Genomic DNA, 20,507 nt, shown 5'->3' with positions numbered 1-20,507 from the left:
CAGATTAATGCAGCTTTTATATAGGGCCGCCCAGAGGGGGGGGCAAGTGGGGCCCCGCAGGGGCCCCGCGAGCCCTGGCCCGGCGGCGGTCTAGATCTTTGGCAGCGGGGGGCCCTTCAGTGCTGCTGAAGATGCAGAGCGACTGAAGGGCCCCCCGCCACTGAAATGCCACCAAAGACCCAGACCGCCGCCGGGTGAGTACAAGCGCCGCACCTCCCCCACTTTGCCCCAGGCCCCCTGAATCCTCTGGGCGGCCCTGCTTTTATATCATATATATGCACCAGAAAGAGAAAAACACTGCATCCTACAGCACGCTATACTGCTGCTCCAAAAAGGAACAGCATATTCTACTCCCCTGACTTGCCACCAAGATCAATATGTGCACAGGGCGCCAGGAGACTGGCTACAACCCCAAGCCAACTGGTCCCATCTCTTTGGTGCTGTGGAGCACCATCAAGCCATCACCATATATGGCATTCAAGACAACTAAGACCATATTCTGCCTTGTATTTGCAAGGATATGCAAGGGTGGAGGAAGTTCCCTCTTCCACTCCAGTAAACCCACACAAAATAGAACAGAGTCCAGCTGTCTGTTTGTCTACACATATTTTTCATATAAAAGATGTCTTATTAGATAACATTTATTAATTGCAATTCAAAATCTGGTTAAGTTCTAATATATATATAATAGTCTCTTTATTTTCTGTATAATGATGCACACATTTAAGTGTAGCATATAGGAGCTGTATGCTATGCATTTTCCAAATGGGGCTCTGTTTATACGATCATAAACATACATAATAAATCATGAATTGCTTACACTTACAAAGAGGTTTTTTTAAAGCAAGATATGTTGAGTGAACAATGGATCCTCCCTAAGCTGATGCAGGATAGCTAACTGATTAATTAAGAGATAATTATCATAGTTCATATAATGTATCCTCCAAGAAATCCTGTTTGCGTAGCAGCAAACTCTCTCTTAGTGATTATGAGTTCTCGTGAAGAGCAAGTACTCTCTTGTGCAGCCCACACTGGAAACAATGCCATTTGTTTTAAATTTATGATGCATCACATCCCATGATATCATGAGAAAATGCATCATTTTTGGTTTATCAAAAATTGTTCTTGAATTTAAAGGTTTTTCACCAAATGCCAGTATAGATGTGAGTGAGTCAGTGCAAGCATTTGTGAGAAAATACTGTCTTTTTTTCTGTTTTTCACAAACTGGTGAGGGACAGTATATGTGAAGGCATAGAAAGACATTTCAGTAGGATCTGTGTAGCCTACAGAGGCTCTGCAGCTCCCAGTCAGGGGTAGGTTTCTGAAACTCTGGGGTTACAGATGCAGAAGGTCATCCCCTTGTCGAAGAGGATACTTTCCTCCTCAGAAATAGCCAAGGTAAAGCAGAATTCAGCCTTACAGAGGTTGGAACCAAAGGCCCCACCCTACTCCCCTATATGTCATCTCCTCTCTTGGGAATGACATTCAGGAATCAGGGCATCCTTCCACGTTCTAGTGGAGCAGGGAGGCTCTTCCCTGGTTGACTGACATAATCAAATTAGCCAGGCAAGAAAATTTAAAGGTCTGAGTGGTCCATATTTATTCACCCAGGCTGTCAGCAACATTGCTGAGCATCCTAAACCACTGACCATAGGCTTAATCTTATGTTCATTGATGTCAATGACAAACTCCCATTTGACTTTAATGGTGCAGAGTGGATGTTTTTTGGGAGGATGGTGGCGTTTTTCTCCTGTGTAAGTCAGCCAATGTGCAGTCAATTTATACCCCTTTCTGGGCCTTACGCAATCTAGATGGCAGTGTATCTGCCCTGCTGACAGGACCCATTGTAAATATTCTGCGTACGTAGATACTGTAGCAGATAAACTTCCACAACATGTTTAACAAGATGACATGTCTCTCTCCTATTCTCTGCAGTGTAATATGCGTCTACGTCATTCATTGTGATGTTGTGCACAGCTAAGGTGTGGGGTTGAGGGTGTAACTGACCAACATAATTTACTTAGCACAACATAATCTCACCAATGATTGGTGTAATAAGGGAAGATAACACAATTCCACCTTATGTTTTACAGGGTGAACCAGGATCCCAAGGAACTCCAGGAGCTGAAGGGGAGCAGGTACACCATGAGTACATCACCAAGGGCCAGACCCTATGAACAATTATGGCTTTTTTTAGAAATAATGTCATTGTACGTTATGGAAGGGGTGGGCTTAGAATTCATAATCACATGACATGGCCATACGTGACACATTATGTGATCACATACTATGCAGTGATGTGATAATAAATTTATATCTATCAGAGGCAAAAAGTCATTCTGTTTTGTCAGTTTATCCTTGAACAAATCTCGGATTTTATTGATGTGTGAGCATTGTACAAGTCATTTTCATGACAAAGATATGATTTTTCAGGGTCCTAAAGGCTCAAAGGGGGACGTGGGTGAGTCTGGCATGCCAGGAGAAAAGGGAGGAATTGGACTCCCAGGCTTACCAGTAAGTATGCAAAATAAATTTAATTTAGCTGAAAGCTAATTTGGGGTTTTAAATGATATATTTCACATTTGATCATGCTTAAGTGTTTGCAAGTTTCAGAAGTAGCAGAAAACATGAAATGCAAGTATTAGTTGTTCCATTTCTAATCTAGGAGGAGACATGAATGATAGACCAAAAGGTTGTTTGCCAGAACTTTTCATTCTATTTATGGACAAATAAAATCTCACTTTGGAAAGATGTAGATTAACTGGTATGCTGAACAAATTTATTTGTCCACTGTAAGAGTCAGCAATCACAGCAATGCTTTAACAAAAATAAATGTGGTAACATTCAGGAGAAATTAGCTGCTTGATTACACAAGAAAGAGAGATATCTTGATACCTGGAATCTCAGTGGCTGACTCATATTTTTGAAGGAGAGAAATTTCATAAACACTTATGAAAAGTCTATTTTTTGTATTTATAGAAGGATTTTATATCTATATAATATCAATATAATATATGCTATGTATATTTGTGGGTGTGTTGTGTGTATGTATATATATATATATATATATATACATATTGATATTAGGGCTGTCAAGTGATTAAAAAAATTAATCGCGATTAATCGCACAGTTAATCATACTGTTAAACAATAATAGAATAATGCTGCCCTCTTCTTGTTTACAGTGTCACCTGAAAGTCAGAACAGGGGTTGCCATGGCACTGTTGTAGCTGGTGTCGCAAGATATTTATGTGCCAGATGCACCAAAGATTCATGTGTCCCTTCATCCTTCAACCACCATTCCAAGGGATATGCGTCCATGCTGATGACTGGTTCTGCTCAGTAACAATCCAAAGCAGTGTGAACCGACGCATGTTTATTTTCATTATCTGAGTCAGATGCCACCAGCAAAAGGTTGATTTTCTTTTTTGGTGGTTAGGGTTTTGTACTTTCCGCATTGGAGTGTTGCTCTTTTAAGACTTCTGAAAGCATGCTCCAAACCCTGTACTGATCAGATTATGGAAGGAACTTCAGATTCTTAAACCTGGGTCAGTTAGAAATCTCACATTGGTACCTTCTTTGCGTTTTGCGAAATCTACAGTGAAAGTGTTCTTAAAATGAACATGTGCTGGGTCATCATCCGAGACTGCTATAACATAAAATATATGGCAGAATGTGGGTAAAACAGAGCTAGAGACATACAGTTCTCCCCCAAGGAGTTCAGTGACAAATTTAATTAATGCATTATTTTTTTAATGAGCGTCATCAGCATGGAAGCATGTCCTCTGGAATGGTGGCCGAAGCATGAAGGACCACACGATTGTTTAGCATATCTAGCATGTAAATACCTTGCAATACCAGCTACAAAAGTGCCATGAAAATGCCTGTTCTCACTTTCTGGTGACATTTTAAATAAGAAGAGAGCAGTATTATCTACTGTAAATGTAAACAAACTAGTTTGTCTTAGCGATTGGCTGAACAAGAAGTAGGACTGAGTGGACCTGTAGGCTCTGAAGTTTTACATTGTTTTGTTTTTGAGTGCAGTTATGTAACAAAAAAAATCTACATTTGTAAGTTTTGCTTTCACGACAAAGAGATTGCACTACAGTACTTGTATGAGGTGAATTGAAAAATGCTATTTCTTTTCTGATTTTTACAGTGCAAATATTTGTAATAAAAAATAATATATACTTTGATTTCAGTTACAACGCAGAATACAATATATATGAAAATGTAGAAAAACATCTAAAGTATTTAATAAATTTTGATTGGTATTCTTTTTTTTAACAGTGCAATTAAAACTGCGATTAATCGCAATTCATTTTTTTAATCGTGATTAATTTTTTTGAGTTAATCGCGTTAGTTAACTGCAATTAATCAACAGCCCTAATAGATACATGTATACATAGTGTGAGTGTGTATATACACACACACACTCACATGCACAATTTATAATGAAATCAGTATGATTACAATAGAAAGAGCTTTTAATAAACTCCTTGCTGTCTGCTCTATCTATATTTTTAACCATGCATGTTAAAATTAATATTTGTAATTGTCAAGTATGTGTGTTTCATGGTGTCAAGTATGAAAGTCATGACAGTTAGAGATATAATTCCATTATAAGCAAAACTTTTATTATGAAAAGCATAAATATTTAATTACAAAAATGTTCTTTTCTCTAAAGTGAATTCAGTTGTTAATAAGACAGAAATTGTTTAATAACTTTTTATAATGATTTTGTAGGGAGCCAATGGTATGAAAGGAGAAAAAGGAGATGGTGGTTTGCCTGGTCCTCAAGGTCCTTCTGTAAGTCTTTCCATGCTGTTGTGATGTGCTCATTATTGTAGCAGTGATTCTCCACCTTTTCATTCTGAGGGACACTTCATATGAGAGAAAGAGGAACCTTCATGGATGACCCCTTCTACCAACTCCCACCATTTCCTAATTTTGGGTTTTTTAAATGTTTCACTCTGTGATCAACCAGGGTGGGCAGGGGAAACCACTGATGGACAATAATTTGAGAATCACCGGTCTATACAGACTTCTGGAAAGCAGGTCACTAGTTTACTAACTTAGTTTGTATATGTTTTACTATGTTTTAAAAGCTATATAAGAATCCAGACCTCCTACATAAGTCATTGACAAAACTCCCATTGGCTTCCCTGAGAATAGGAACCATCCTTCTTGTGTTGAATCATAGAGCGGTAAGACAGAGAGATGAGATTGATGGGAATTTCCTGTCTCAGCAATCTGTTTATCTGTCAGCCTTGTACAGTGAGAATCTCAGAGGGACAGATGAGAAGCAGATCTCCAAAGGGCTATAATGATGGTAGGCCCCAATCCAAAGCCTACTACAGTCAAATGAAGGACTCCCTTCATTGGTTGAGCATTATATCCGGTCCTTAACGACTTCAGACCTGATCTTGGAAATATATATGTATGGGTGCATCTTTACTGATGTGAATAGTCCCATGGAAATGTTCAGGATTACTCACATGAGTAAGTGTTTGCATTATCAGACATGTATGTGGCTCTTCAAAACATTTTGCAAACATAAATAAAAACCTCACGCAAGGCTCTTGTGATATAGGTAAGTACCATTAGCTCAGTATTATAGATCAGGGGTTGGCAACCTTTCAGAAGTGGTGTGCTGAGTCTTCATTTATTCACTCTAATTTAAGGTTTTGTGTGCCAGTAATACATTTAACATTTTTAGAAGGTCTCTTTCTATAAGTCTATAATATATAACTAAACTATTGTTGTATGTAAAGTAAATAAGGTTTTTTTAAATGTTTAAGAAGCTTCATTTAAAATTACATTAAAATGCAGAATCTCCCAGACCAATGGCCAGGACCCGGGCAGTGTGAGTGCCACCGAAAATCAACTCGCGTGCTGCCTTCAGTACGTGTGCCATAGGTTGCCTACCCCTGTTATAGATCATGGAACTGAAGGAAAGAGGTTAAGCATCTTGCCGAAGACGACAGGCACTCCATGTTAGAGCTAGGATAAGAATTCAAGAGTTGCTGGCTCCCTGTCCTGGCATTTCAAGATCCCACTTCTCACTACAGAGCACAAATGTCTCAATCTAGCTCTGAAGGGAAAATCAATTCATTACTTTCCAACATTATGTGTGTGTGAAACTCAAAGATCTCGGCACATACTTGCTGAATTTCCTAGCAGAGTTTTTGTAAAAGGCTTGTCCCCTAGAGAAAACAGGCATGGTAATCGTCCTCATTTTCTTCTCCCATTGGAGGCATCACCACTCCTCTCCACTCCCAGGTAATTCCCAACATCCATTATCAACCCTTCTCGCTTCATCCTATTTTGCATTTTAAAACCTGCTTTGTTGACACCACACTTAACCTCAGAGGATTGGCTAGAAAAGTCATTAGTGCTGTATGTTAATCTCTAGAACGAGCTATGCTGCTCAGCAGCCCTGCTGGTAGCTCAGTACTGCTATCATAACTCCCAATTCAGAGCTATTTTGCATTGAGCCCAGTGTGAGAAGTGGTGTTAAGCATTATAAATACCAGAACGAAATTCTTCCTTCTGGATTTGGTGGGATCAGTAAAGTAAACCAGCATATAATGAGCACATGCTGAAAGCTGAATAACCTGATTACCTGTTGTAATGACTTCATCATTGGGATTAAGCCTGAATATTTGTGCACGTAGTGCTTGTTGGGCTAAATCAAATAAAAAGGGAGGAAGAGGGCAATCTAGACATATCCCAAGACTTAAGGTAAATTGTTTAGTTTTATTTCCGTTGATCAGGATTGGAAAGGAACCAGGGAATGGCATCACAGCATCCCTCGCTATTCCTGTAGAATATAGATTGCAAGTACAGCAGGGAATACGTACCAGAAAATAAGAGCCAACAGCATCCCTACTCAGACAGGATTTGAAGAAATTCACTACTAGCTAATGTTTTAAAGTTATCTAATGGTTTGAGTGGAGGACTGGGAGTCAGGAGACCCTGTATTCTGTTTGTAGCTCTGCATTTGACATGAAGTATGACCTTGGGCATGTAATTTTTTTCTCTGTGTGCCTCAGATACCCCGTCCATTAAGTGAGAATAATAGCCAAGTTTGAGAAGCACTCCAAGTACCAAGATAAAGATGCCATCTATATGTGCAAGTTATGTTGTTACTTTTTAAAGTGCTCTCCAGCAACTGCAGCACTCTGCAGTATTCTTCATCTGAATGGTGACAAATGATATTAGCAGAGAGCTGGAGAGAAAGAGTCTGACTTCCTGTATTTACAAGGGAGATTCCTTTCACTACATGAGCTAATAACATCATTTTCTATATGTAGATCATAGGACCCCCAGGACCACCAGGGCCGCATGGGTCACCAGGCCCTATGGTAAGTCTTTCTTTCCCACTCCCAATTGTAATGCTTGCTTAATAAAAGTGCTATGAGAGAACATGACTACTAGAGATGGGCCCAAGCCATGGATTTTGGATCTGTATTTGATCCTAACCCAAAGTTCTTGGGAAGTGGGGAAATTAATTGTGGGTATAAATGTGTTTCCCTGTTTTGTTCCCCCAATGAGGTACTTAGAGGTGCAACTACTTATATTGGCACTCACAATTTATTTTGTGAAAACAAAACTGTCGGTGCAACTTGTATCTAGAAAAGGCAACAAGCCTTTATTTTCTTCATTAAAGATGGAATCTTTATTTTCAGGGACCCCATGGACTGCCTGGCCCAAAGGTAAATGAATAATTGCCTGTATTCTTTAAATCTGTAATGTGCCATGCTCTGTTCTTTGTTAACCATAGTGAAGCATGCATCTATGTTGTGTCCTTTGTCTCATTTATTTGTTAAATATTTCTGATACTCTTAAGCCTTTAGGCAGATACTTAAAGTAAAAGTTAAAGGATATTTTTGAATTGTATTGATTTATGATCATTGCTTGTGTGTATTTCACATGAGCATAAATTGGACTAGATTTTTATAATGATGACTGTGAACTGGTATTAAAATTACCCAGCCTCCTGTTTGCTGGTGAGAGTTTCATGCTATTCTAATTAGTGCTTTGCAATTGCCTTAAATTACACTTTAGAACACAGAGGATGAGTGTGTTGTACATGGAGGAGGTGAAATCAAATAAACTCGTTTCCAGATATGCCTCTTTTCCTCTTGCTCTGCTCTCTCTCTCCCATCTCCTATGCCTTCCAACACAAGTTCACCTCACTTCCCACAATCCCCACCAGGAGTCCCACCCCAGCTTCAGTATATATCTTAGTGCTGCTGGAAACACTCCCTCATCCCTAGCATAGCATGTGCGCATGACACACACCACAGAAGCCCTGCAAAAGTCTTAGACGACAGCCAGTTTCCTGAAAACATGGATGATTTTGGAAAGGTTAAAAGAAACCAGGGTTTAATTTGTATTTTAATTAAATTAACACATTAATTTAAAAATTCAGTATCACACTCAAGCATGATGAATCCTGTAACAACCATTTTAATCATTACACTTCTCTTTTCATATTCAGCTTTCTAAAAAAGGATTATTTTGTTTTTTAGGTATGGGGGATGAGACAGAAATATCCCTTTTTAAAGGTTTGAGCCACAGCTATACTATGTCAAACTTTGCCTGGCATTAGAGGCTTGGGTTAGGAATGATCTTCTGAAATCAGTTCTATTTAGGGCTGTCGGGCAATTAAAAAATTAATCATGATTAATCATGCGATTAATCGCACTGTTAAACAATAATAGAATACCATTTATTTAAATATTTTGGATGTTTTCTACATTTTCAAATATTTTTATTTCAATTATAACACAGAATACAAAGTGTACAGTACTCACTTCCTATTTATTTTTTATTACAAATATTTGCACTGTGAAAAAACAAAAGAAATAGTATTTTTCAATTCATCTAATACAAGTACTGTAGTGCAATCTCCTTATCATGAAAGTTGAACTTACAAATGTAGAATTATGTACAAAAAACTGCATTCAAAAACAAAACAATGTAAAATTTTATTGCTTTCAAGTCCACTCAGTCCTACTTCTTGTTCAGCCAATCGCTCAGACAAATAAGTTTGTTTACATTTGCAGGAGATAATGCTGCTCACTTTTTGTTTACAATGTCACCTGAAAGTGAGAACAGGTGTTCTTGTGGCACTGTTGTAGCCGGCGTCACAAGATATTTATGTACCAGATGTGCTAAAGATTCATATGTCTCTTCATCCTTAAACCACCATTCCAAGGGACATGCATCCATGCTGATGATGAGTTCTGCTCAATAACAATCCAGAGCAGTGCAGACCAATGCATGGTCATTTTCATTATCTGAGTTGGATACTACCAGCAGAAGGTTAATTTTCTTTTTTGGTGGTTTGGGTTCTGTAGTTTCCACATGGGAGTGTTGCTCTTTTAAGACTTCTGAAAGCATGCTCCACACCTCATCCCTTTCAGATTTTGGAAGGCACTTCAGATTCTTAAACCTTGGGTTGAGTGCTGTAGCTATCTTTAGAAATCTCACATTAGTACCTTCTTTGCATTTTGTCAAATCCGCAGTGAAAGTGGCCTTAAAACGAACAACATTCTGGGTCATCATCTGAGACTGCTATAACATGAAATATATGGCAGAATGTGAGTAAAACAGAGCAGGGAAAATGCAATTCTCCCCCAAGGAGTTCAGTCACAAATTTAATTAACACATTATTTTTTTAACGAGCGTCATCAGCATGGAAGCATGTCCTCTGGAATGGTGGCCGAAGCATTGTAGGATTGAGTGGTCTTGTAGGCTCTGAAGTTTTACATTGTTTTGTTTTCAAGTGCAATTATGTAACAAAAAAAATCTACTTTTGTAAATTTCACTTTCATGACAAAGCAATTGCACTACAGTACTTGTATGAGATGGGTTGAGAAATACAATTTCTTTTATCATTTTTACCGTGCTTATATTTATAATAAAACATAATATACACTTTGATTTCAATTACAACACAGAATACAATATATATGAAAATGTAGAAGAATATCCAAAATATTTAATAAATTTTAATTGGTATTCTATTGTTTAACAGTGCAATTAAAACTGTGATTAATTGTGATTAATTTTTTTAATTGCAATTAATTTTTTTAAGTTAATCACGTGAGTTAACTGTGATTAATTGACAGCCCTAGTTCTATTCCATATTAGCATCAGACCTGTCTTACTTCAGACTTTTGACCTGAGAGTCATGTTTTTGTGGGATTTCTGCTTCCAAAATGTCAGGAAAGGGGCATAGCCCAGATATGTCTACTCAAGCTGGAAATTACAATTTCCAGCTCCGTAGCAGACATATCCATTGACTCAAATGGAGGAAGAATAGAGAAATGGCTCCTGTTTTTAGGCAGGGTACAAAGGAGACGTCACTGAAAGCAGAAGCATAGATTAAATTCTTTTACGGTTTGTTTGGGGTTTTGTGTGGCAAAGAGAAACCTTGGGAAGAGGGCAGAGGGAACAGTCTTCGGCATAGAGAAAATCCTATGCATTTCCATTTCTCACTGGAAGCAGGTATTGTTAGCACCCTGAGTTGTCTATAGAGCCACCATGCTGTGGTAGTTTTACATGGTGTGAAGATGGCTTCACACGCACTTAGGTCCACCATTATTCACTTCACAATTTTTAATACAGCGATGTCTATGTAACATCAGAATCACAATCTTTCCACAATATCTTTTGTTTTACTATAAATACCTTTTTTGTGAGATCAGTGAAGGATGGGCCCCAAAAATGCATTGTCCCAGTACAACACACTGCTCCTCTTAATTTCCCGTTTAACTATGTGTGCTTAAAGGTTTAAAGTATCTTTACATAAGACTGTGTTGCAAATTCCAGTTTGTCATTAGAAGAGAATATACTTCCACACAAATTGCACTTTTCTGCAGATCTCACTGCAGTTATCACTAATCTGAACAAAATGCAGTCTCTAATATTCTTGTCTAAGGTTTTTCTTTAGTTTGAATTATCAGCCTACAACAGAAACGTGTGGGCATACAGGATACTCAAAAGAGGCAGGAAAATTACAATTGACCCCACATCAGACAAATACTTCAATAATTATTTAGAAGTGATTCAAGAAAGTCTTACACAGCAGAGTTTATTGTATTATTTCAACACACAATTGTATTTAAAATGACCAATCATTGTCTATTGTATATTTTAGGACAGGTCAATACAATATCTCCAAGTAAATTGCCAATGATCTGTGAATGCTGAATTAGTACCTTACGCTGAAAAGACCTTACTGTTGTGTTGAACTGGAATTTGCAGCTACATCTAAGACTGGCTCTCTTCTGTCCCAGCTTAAATACCCATTGTAGCACCAAAAAATTGGCATTTATACTTTTACATTTAGGGTGAACCAGGGTTAAATGGTCTTAAAGGATTGAAGGGTGAACCAGGTCAAAAGGGTGACAGAGGGCCCCTTGGTCTTCCAGTAAGTAAAAAAAACTATTCAATTTCAGTGCAAATCACAGACTTTTCTCTCTTCTTTCAACCAACAACTCTGGTTTACTCAACAGCATTTATAAACCTCTATCATGTTGGAGCAGAACATCAGTCTTGTTTTGTTGTACCCAGAGTCTGTACCATTGTCCAAAGTCACATCCTGTAACACACAGTGCTGTCAGTTTCTTTTTGTCATGTGTCAGTGGACAGTGTTAATAGCCTCACGAGGATGCTGTCAGCCCCATTACATTAATCATGTTGTGATTTCAATGTTGTGTGGTGTTTGTTTTAAAAACGTGGTTTTATCAAACACGTTGTGTTTTAATTTCGATGTATCCTCAGTGATATTTCATTGAAGAATTGCTACTAAAGTGGGAGGTTTGCCTGAGTCAGGACTGAATAAAATTTGAGTGAAGACCTTGGGAATTGGCTTCTAGAATGTTAAAACATTCTCCATTCAGCCAGGGATGCTGGATATCTATATATATAGATATTTTAACTTTTGCCTTGTACTGTTCAGAACAGTTTTCATTATAGGTACTTGGCATAGATTGATCTTAAAAGGACACAATTGACTTAAAAATCACATTTCCATTTGAAAATTTTGTCCCAAGAGACACCAGAGCTGAAAGTGATTAGAAGAAAAATATATTTTAGTGTGTTTCCTTTGTGCATTTGACAGCACTTTGTGAAAAGTCAATTTAATTGTTTTCCACTTTATAGTCAATTTGTTTCCCCTGTTGTTGTGTGGGTCTTGCAATGATCAGAAAAAATCTGGTCAAAAGTTTTTAAAGATTTGCAGAGAGACTCTGAGGAGTGTCACCTTTACCAAAAAGATTTTAGTTTCTCTCAGTGAAACTAACCATTTTCAAGTTGACCAGATTCTTTGATAATCCAGCAAATAGTTTCCAGTGCAACAATCTTATGTTATTCACATAAAATCCACCAGGGGTCAGCCAGTCCCCAAGGATGTTAAACCGAATAGCCCAACCTGCAATGCATTATATACACTTCCAGCCTGGAATTAGATTCATTGTTCATGAACATGCACTACAATTGTAATTTGCTGGTAAAAACAGGAAACATTGTCTCCTGGGCTCTTGAAAATGAATCAAACCATTGTAATGGGGGCCAAGATTTTGTTGGTGATGTAACACAATTTTCTTCAGCTTAAACACTTCTTATCGATGTTAAAATATATATTTTAATTTCATTGCAAAGTGGAGTAGTCAGTATTGTCAGTATTTTATTCACATTAGACAACTTGCTAGTTAATTTATAAATTATTTGTATATTAAAGCACAAGAAACACCATAATGTCTGATGTTTGTAATACTAATATATCTAGGGCCTCATTCTAATCTCAGGTATGCTGGTGTAAATCAGAAGTAATTCCATCAGGTCTGTGGTGTTACATCAATGTAAAACCAGTGTAACTGAGATCAGAATCCGGCTCTTAATGTTGTATGTAATTTTTTAACTAACATATTGTAATAATGTGATCCTCATTCCAGAACCCCGTAACAGCTTATATTCTGTGTTTAAGTTATGTTTATTCATCAACACCACTTACTAATCTCACATTCTTGTCATTCATGTTATACCCATCATCCATGCTTCCACCTAATCATACAGGGAGCATCTGGCTTAGACGGAAAGCCAGGACCCCGGGTGAGTCCCTTGCATTCCTGTGTCATGCTTTGCTACTGAGTCTATGTGTTTCACAGTGGTCCTATTTGCCTAGTTTATACATGTGTCTTACATGGAATGAGGCAGAATTTATCAGGCAACTTACATGATGCTGAATCTGAAGAAAGTCTTGGTATAGGTTAGCAGTGGGGGACAGGTAGTGCCGTGCTCTGTAGATGGGGCTCTGAATCTTAAAAAATTCATTATGGGGTGAAATTTTGGTTGGAGCTGGCCTTGTTTATATAGCTGTACAGGAAAATCTGTTAAAATGGGACATGGCTCAGTGTATCTAAGTATATTCATCTTCTTTCTGAGCTTTATGTCCATCTTGGATTTACATTGGCCTTGGAAATTGTAGCTTTGTCACTGAGACTAGATTTCAAATCCCATGTAAGGAGAACTGCCATTTGAATGAAGCATGCTGTATATCTTCCTTTTCCTGTCTTTTATTTGTACTTTTCCCTCTGACTTCAGCAATGGAAACCATGCAATGCTTGGAACATCAATTCTGAGCTTAGAAAGCAACAATAACAAAAAAGTCAAAAAAGTAATGGTTTCACTAGTGCTTGTTCTACTTGGTAAGATTAGGCTTCCCTATATAATCTGAAGCCCTGATGAGTTTTGTACTAGCTTCATGAGACCAGATAATACAGAGTCTGTGAGAGTGGTGCAAAACTGCTACAAGTCGATCTTGAGCCTTCTGACATTTACAAATGTTAACTGTTGTGGCATTTATAATGATGAAGGAGGAAGGGGAAAAGTGAAGGAACATAGCTGTGTATTTAAAGGCCTTCTTAAGCCTGTCATTCATCATTATGGCCTCTTATATTTAATCAACACAATTCTTAGTATACACTTCCTTGTTTAACCCTTTAACTCCTTGTGACAGAAATTCACTCTACATTTTCAAACCTCTATAAATCTGTTGACTTAAAGCAATAAATTACAAACCAATTAGATGAAAGGTGAGCTACATACATCACAGCTAATAGTTTATAGATGGGATTTTCAAACCACCTAGTGAATTTGGATGCCCAATTCACAGCATAATTAAGATTTGACAATCTCAGCCTATATTTTTAGCCAATGGGAGCTGAACTGATCCTAAGGCAGTTCCTGACTAGAATAAACCTGCAGTTAAGAACTGCTAACAGATTTCAGGGCATTTGTTTTTCACTACTTGTTTGTTTAATTTTTTAGGGTATGGATGGCCCACTCGGTCCACATGGCCCAGCAGGTCCTAAAGGAGACAGAGTAAGTACACATTATTCAGATGTTTCTCCTTATGAAGAGAACATCATGGCAAAATGTTGTTCTAAAACTAATGACACACACAAATGTTACTGAGCAGAATAGTACCTCCTGAGTTTAAGGGTCAGACTTCCTAATGTAGTTTAAAGTGCATTTTTAATCTGAAAACTGTAAAAATAGCACCTACTTACTCATATGATCTACTCTCTGAGCCTATTCTGCTTAATTTAGTTATTCTAATAAGTTTTTATTGATTTTCATTCCTGTTAGCCCTGCCGCGCTCACAAAGATGAGAGGAAGGGAGCTGTATGCTAGTCCTTGTGCAGCAGCAGGAGAATTGTTTACTGTGTTTCAGTCAGTTACAACAAGTCAAAGATATTGACAATGTGCATCGCTGAGGGTATGATCTAAAACAGAGGTCTCCAATCTGTGGGGCACACCCCCCGTTGAGGGGCACAGAGGAACATTCGGGGAGTGGGAGTGACTGCTCAAAATAAAGAAGGACAAATCCAGAGTCATCCTAATAGTTGCAACCTGGCCCAGACAAACATGGTTTCCTTATCTGATGCACCTGGCCGTTTGCTCACCAATCACTGTCCCTGGCCTTCTGTCTGGATAGGATTAAACCCTTCAGAAAGACCCCCAAATTGATTGTCTTGCTCGCAGATAGATTGAAAGGGTCTGCAGTCTCTAATCAAAGACTTTCTAAGTGAATATCTGACTGCATTAATTCTTGCTACGAATCTTGTAATATTCAAGCACCTTTGGACATACATACATACTCACTCTACGAGGTCCATTTCCACCTCTACGGCACTTCTCAAAAACGTACCCATTATTGGAATATGTAAGGCCACTACTTTGGCTTCTATACATACACTCGCTGAATGCTAGGAAATAACTCACGACTCCACTTCTGATACTGTGTTCAGCTTGGCTATACTTTCTTCCATACTGGACTCAACGCTGAAACCCCCTCCGCCTTAGCAGGAATTGCTTGGTAGTCACCTAGTGTGGAGCACCTGTAGGGACACTACTTGAAGAAGAATTGGTTACTCACCCTGTGCAGTAACTGTAGTTCTTCAAGATGTGTGTCCCTATGGGTGCTCCACAACCTGCCTTCCTTCCCCGCTGCTTTGGAGTTCTCTGTTATAAGTCTTCACAGCAGAGAAGGAACTGAGGGTGGTTTGCCCACGCAGTATAAAGCAATGGCACGGGCCAGACGGACGCTGCTATGAGAAATCTCTAGCGCACCTAAAGTGGAGCACCCCTGGGGAGAGACATCTCAAAGAACTACAGTTACTGCACGGGATGAGTGACCATTTCTTCTTGCCGTACTACATCACTGACCGCATTACAAACAATAACTACTGATAAGAAGTCTGGAATTGGAACAAAACAAATTCAGTATTCATATCAGGAGTTACTTGTCATTTCACCCACTTGGGTTTTTTTAGACATTTTATATATCTCAACATTTTATCTGTGAATCTCTGCAGCCACAGGAGCTGTATGAAAGGGGGGGGGGGTGGAGTGAAATTTTCAAATAATGCTGACCACACATTCATCTCCTTAGCTTGTAGGAGCTGCTTCTGTTGTTCACTAACAAAGAGGAATCCAGGGCAATGGGTATTTTGCAATCACAGCTCAGGAAGAAACTAGTAAGACTCCTGCATTCTGAGTGTTCATAGAACAGGATTTTGGTCAGTTTCGTTGTCTTGTGTGCCTAGAATGATGGAGAAAACTGAGAAAGCAGAAGACAGTGTGATTTGATTGTGTACATGCACAATATCAAAAAACTCAGTGCTCCATATTTGACTGCTGAGTCATCCAGTTGAGGAACAGGGATTTTCACATTTCTTGTTCTTAGAGGAGCTGAGGGGTCTCCTCAAAATCTGGGAAGCATTTAATTATCACTATTTTTTAGGGTAGAAGCTAGGAACTGAGCCTGCATCCATTGAAAATCCATAGGAAATTTGCTATCGATTTCAATCTAAATAAGATGGGGGCCTGGCGTTTTAACTATGAGCCTGTCAACTTAATGCCACTTTAAACTTGCACAACAAAACAAAAGATGATACTTGATACTGACTAAAACCTCCTAGGAGTCGCAAACCCAGAATTATGTCTGTTTGGATTTCTAACAAACAGCTGTGGTAACACTACTTCAGACCTGCCATACTGAAGTCATTGCTATATGGCATGGATCCAATTAGCTTTAACAGCGGCTCATCCGAGACAGATCTGCATGACTTGAGGATTCATTTTTGCAAAAATATGTGGTGAGATATAAGATGTAGACATGTACTGTAGTCCAAAACAGGTACAGTAGCTAATGTTGCCACTAAGTTTGGTTTAATGGTCTTGAGGGCCATAGCTTATTTTTTGTAGGGTATTACATTACTCAAGTCTTCTTTGAAAGATACACATCTCTGTGTATTGTAAGGACATAAACATGAAGAGCCATGCATTAAGCAGCAACTAAAGTAGTTCCTATGTTTATTAAGCTCCTTGCTGCGACACATCCTGGTCTTCTCTGGTAACTGTGGAGGACCAGGAATTCTGTAACCACTCCAGACATTTTTTGAAAAAGAAAAGATTAAAATGTAAATTATAAACCATGGTTTTTTGTTCTGTTTGTAAAGTTCCCAATACAGTGGGGTCCTGGTCCATGATTAGGGCTCCTATCCACTACAGTAATATAAATAACAAATGAAACTCATAATAAATCAATTAAATGATGGAGTGTGGAAAGGAGTTTTTTTGTAAAAGGCAGGCTAGCAGAGATCCTGCCCGAATAATAATTTAATGCTGCTGGGGTATTGCTGTGGCATTTGTTATGTGTCAGGGTGCCTAAACTTGTGTAAAAATGTCTTTTTCAACTATTTAAATTGAAATAAATAATAAATGCACTGTCAGCTATTTTCGTGCGTCATTACAGTTTGCACATGCACTTATTGAGCTTCTGTATGCAAAAGCTGGAGCACAAACATTTTTGCCCTTGGACCTCAACCTTTACATTTCAAAATAATAGCCCATAGTATGGCTGCTGGATATCATGATACAGGATCAAATTTTGTCCATGATGACAACAAAATCTTTGATTCAGGAACAGAAGCTAGTGTTAAGTTGGAAGGGTACACAGATGTCTCAAGGTGAAATGTTGAAGGGTCAGTTGCAAATACAAAGTAAATTGTAAATCCACATATTATGCTTATAATTTGGAAAGCTAATCTCGCTTTTTAAAAGACACTGTAGTTGAGTGCAGATTTAGGACTCCTTAAGTGTTTCAGGGATCAAGGAAAAATCAAATTAAAATATATTAGTTCCTTAACTATATGGATTCATTTTTGTATATGCAGAATTTTGGGCAGCGATGGATTCACTTGATCTAATAACATTTACTATTCCTTGGCATGTGGCAGAAGGAACACTGTCCGGATCTGAATTTTTTCAAGTTTAACTATGTCACTAGAATCTCAAACACTGAATACTCCTATTTAGAGGGAGGCAGTGTGGTCTAAAGAACTGGTTCAGGGGATTCTGAGACAGGAAACCTTATTCACTGCATGACCTTGGTCAAGTCATTTAACTTCTCTTGGCCCAATTCAATTCTGGTATAAGAGAATACAACTCCTATTGACTCCAGTCAGAGTTGCACCTACTTAATTCAGAGCTGAATTTGATGCTTTTTGTCTCAGTTCCTCCTTCTGTAAAACTGGGATGATGATAATTGCCTAACTACCCTACATGGTTATTGTGAGAATAGTGCTTTAAAAATGTAAGATGTTTTATAAGCGTTGCAAATGATTATTATCTGTTACATGGGAATGTAATACTCTCAGATGACCATGGGCAGCATTTCAGGATGATACTTTGTGCACAATGCTATATTTGTATGTAATGCTTCTTTTTGTAAAAGAGATATGACAATGAATTAAAATTTGTAAAACACTTTGATATTCTGGTATGAAAGGTGCTCCATACATTCAAATTTTTATTAGTCCACTGAAAATATCAGCATTTCCATTTCACCAGGAACTGCAGGAGCATCTCTGCTTATATTACTACATGATTTTTCTAACCAAAAAATGGAGTTGATTGTTTAATAATAGGTATAAAGGCTGGCTGAAAGACCTAACAACATCTAATTTACATTGTCTGTTTGCCAGTAAAACTCTATTTTCCCTCTAGACAATCAAACATCTTGTAGTATTTGTATTTTGTATATTTCCCTATTGCTAATCATCCAATAGCTAATGTAAATGTCAGTGATAATGTTGTCAAACAAGACTGCTTCTCCAGTCTCTTATTAGTTTAAAAGGTTTTGAAAGATTCACACTTAATGAAATAGGAATTCCAAGGGATTCTCACCTGTGTGGCAAAGTTTTGTTTCTGAACTCAGCTCTTTTCAGGACCTCAAACAAGTGGCTTGCCTAAAACTTCTGTCACTAAATACATTCAAAATACGTTAGTGTTTCTGACAACACATTTATTTATTTAAAACTCTTCTCAGTGGGGTGGCCTCATGAGATCTTCATCTAGTTTGTGTGCAGGTTCTAGGGAGAAACCAAATATAGTGTTGTTCCTGCAAATACAGTACTTCAGCACAACACAGACAATGTAATTCAGGACACTGGATCTAAAATGGCAGGAAACAACACTGAAGAATGACAAATTGTTATATTTGCACTGGCAAGATTCTGAAAATAAAAGATTAACAGTTTCTTAAAACTAGACTGTGAATATCTGTTTCTCTGAAGCAAGTATTTATTTCAGTGTTTGGGGCAGCAATCCCAAAAGTCTTCCCCCCATCCTTAATTCATCCTAATCCATAGCCACTGATGGCATGAGCCATGTTCCAAACACCTTTCCACAGGTGCTTCACATTGGAGGTAGAAAATCTGTAGGATACATATCCAGTCCGATCCTTGTGTATAATAGATGGGATGACTTCCCTGAACTGATTTTCCAAACCCTTTGCCAGTATTTTTATGTCTACCATATGTTTAACAATGATACTGGCCTATTTTGAGAGGACTACATATGGTCTAGATCAAAAGGACATTAACTAGTCTTGATGTATCTCAAATATGGATCAGAGAACTTTGTAGCAGTTATATAAGTAGGTTAGCAAATCTCTTAGCTTCTTCTGGCAGAAAATGCTGAGGCCCCAGGGGATTAATTTTGTAAATCAGCTGTTGCTTCTAGCATCTCTTGTTGTTTTACAAGGGTATCTAGTCTCGCTGCCTGGTCAGAAACAGTTGGGAGAGCAACAGAATCAAGAAAGACCTTAATCGGACACTGAGGGTACTTCTATACCCAGCCGCTAGTTCAGCGGCTGGCAATCAAACTTCTGGGTTCGACTTATCGCGTCTTGTCTGGACGCGATAAGTCGAACCCGGAAGTGCTCGCCGTCGACTGCGGTACTCCAGCTCGGCAAGAGGAGTACCGCGGAGTCGACGGGGGAGCCTGCCTGCCGCGTGTGGATCGAGGTAAGTTCGAACTAAGGTACTTCGAACTTCAGCTACGTTATTCACGTAGCTGAAGTTGCGTACCTTAGTTCGATTTGGGGGTTTAGTGTAGACCAAGCCTTAGTCTCATCCAGACTGAGGCACATATAAGGAGCTATAATCTTCATCAAAAATGTAAAATATCTAAACTTGATCATATGTCAGTCCCCCAATGCATCCCTTGTTGCTGGGATTATTAAACAAGAGATTCTTTCAGCTAATTTTTTTTCTGGAGCCTCCTTGCTATTGTTGCCCAAGCAATATAATTTACACCTAAGTGGTACATTCTCAGAGCAGTGTACAGGGATTTATCCATGACTCACAAAGATAACACACACATCTAAATCTCCAGTCTGTGCTTTTAAAATGTACCCTTTCTAGTAATAATGGATAATTAATCATCTAGATTTTTAGAGTACGTTTCACCAAGAGGCAGGCACTTCATCTACCACTGAACTGTGGCAATGTCTGTGATGGAACATGGTGTCTTTCCATGCCAGGAACATTACACGAAAGCTTTGTTTATATTAAGAAAAAGAAGTGAAGAAGATACCCAAGCAATACTACAGGGGGAAACTAGTCAAACAAGCAGCCTTG

The 20,507-nt window shown here is 38.4% G+C and overlaps 1 protein-coding gene across 7 annotated transcripts in view; it reads left to right on the top strand.

Moving 5' to 3' along the window:
• Positions 1-20,507, top strand: part of COL25A1 (collagen type XXV alpha 1 chain) — a 429,310-nt gene that overhangs the window by 387,002 nt on the left and 21,801 nt on the right. For 6 of the 7 annotated variants that reach the window (XM_054030957.1, XM_054030956.1, XM_054030955.1 and 3 more), the window contains 8 exons: positions 2,094-2,138; positions 2,434-2,514; positions 4,747-4,809; positions 7,317-7,367; positions 7,692-7,718; positions 11,366-11,446; positions 13,093-13,128; positions 14,347-14,400. In XM_054030957.1, the coding sequence (XP_053886932.1) occupies positions 2,094-2,138; positions 2,434-2,514; positions 4,747-4,809; positions 7,317-7,367; positions 7,692-7,718; positions 11,366-11,446; positions 13,093-13,128; positions 14,347-14,400 (438 nt within the window). The remainder of the gene's footprint in view (positions 1-2,093; positions 2,139-2,433; positions 2,515-4,746; positions 4,810-7,316; positions 7,368-7,691; positions 7,719-11,365; positions 11,447-13,092; positions 13,129-14,346; positions 14,401-20,507) is intronic. The other variant, XM_054030959.1, reaches the window with a different exon arrangement.

This window comes from Malaclemys terrapin, chromosome 5 (assembly GCF_027887155.1).
Source record: "Malaclemys terrapin pileata isolate rMalTer1 chromosome 5, rMalTer1.hap1, whole genome shotgun sequence".
Classification (NCBI taxonomy): Eukaryota; Metazoa; Chordata; order Testudines; family Emydidae; genus Malaclemys; species Malaclemys terrapin.
Note: the sequence above shows the minus strand (reverse complement) of the source record. Positions and strands in the feature narration are given on the sequence as shown.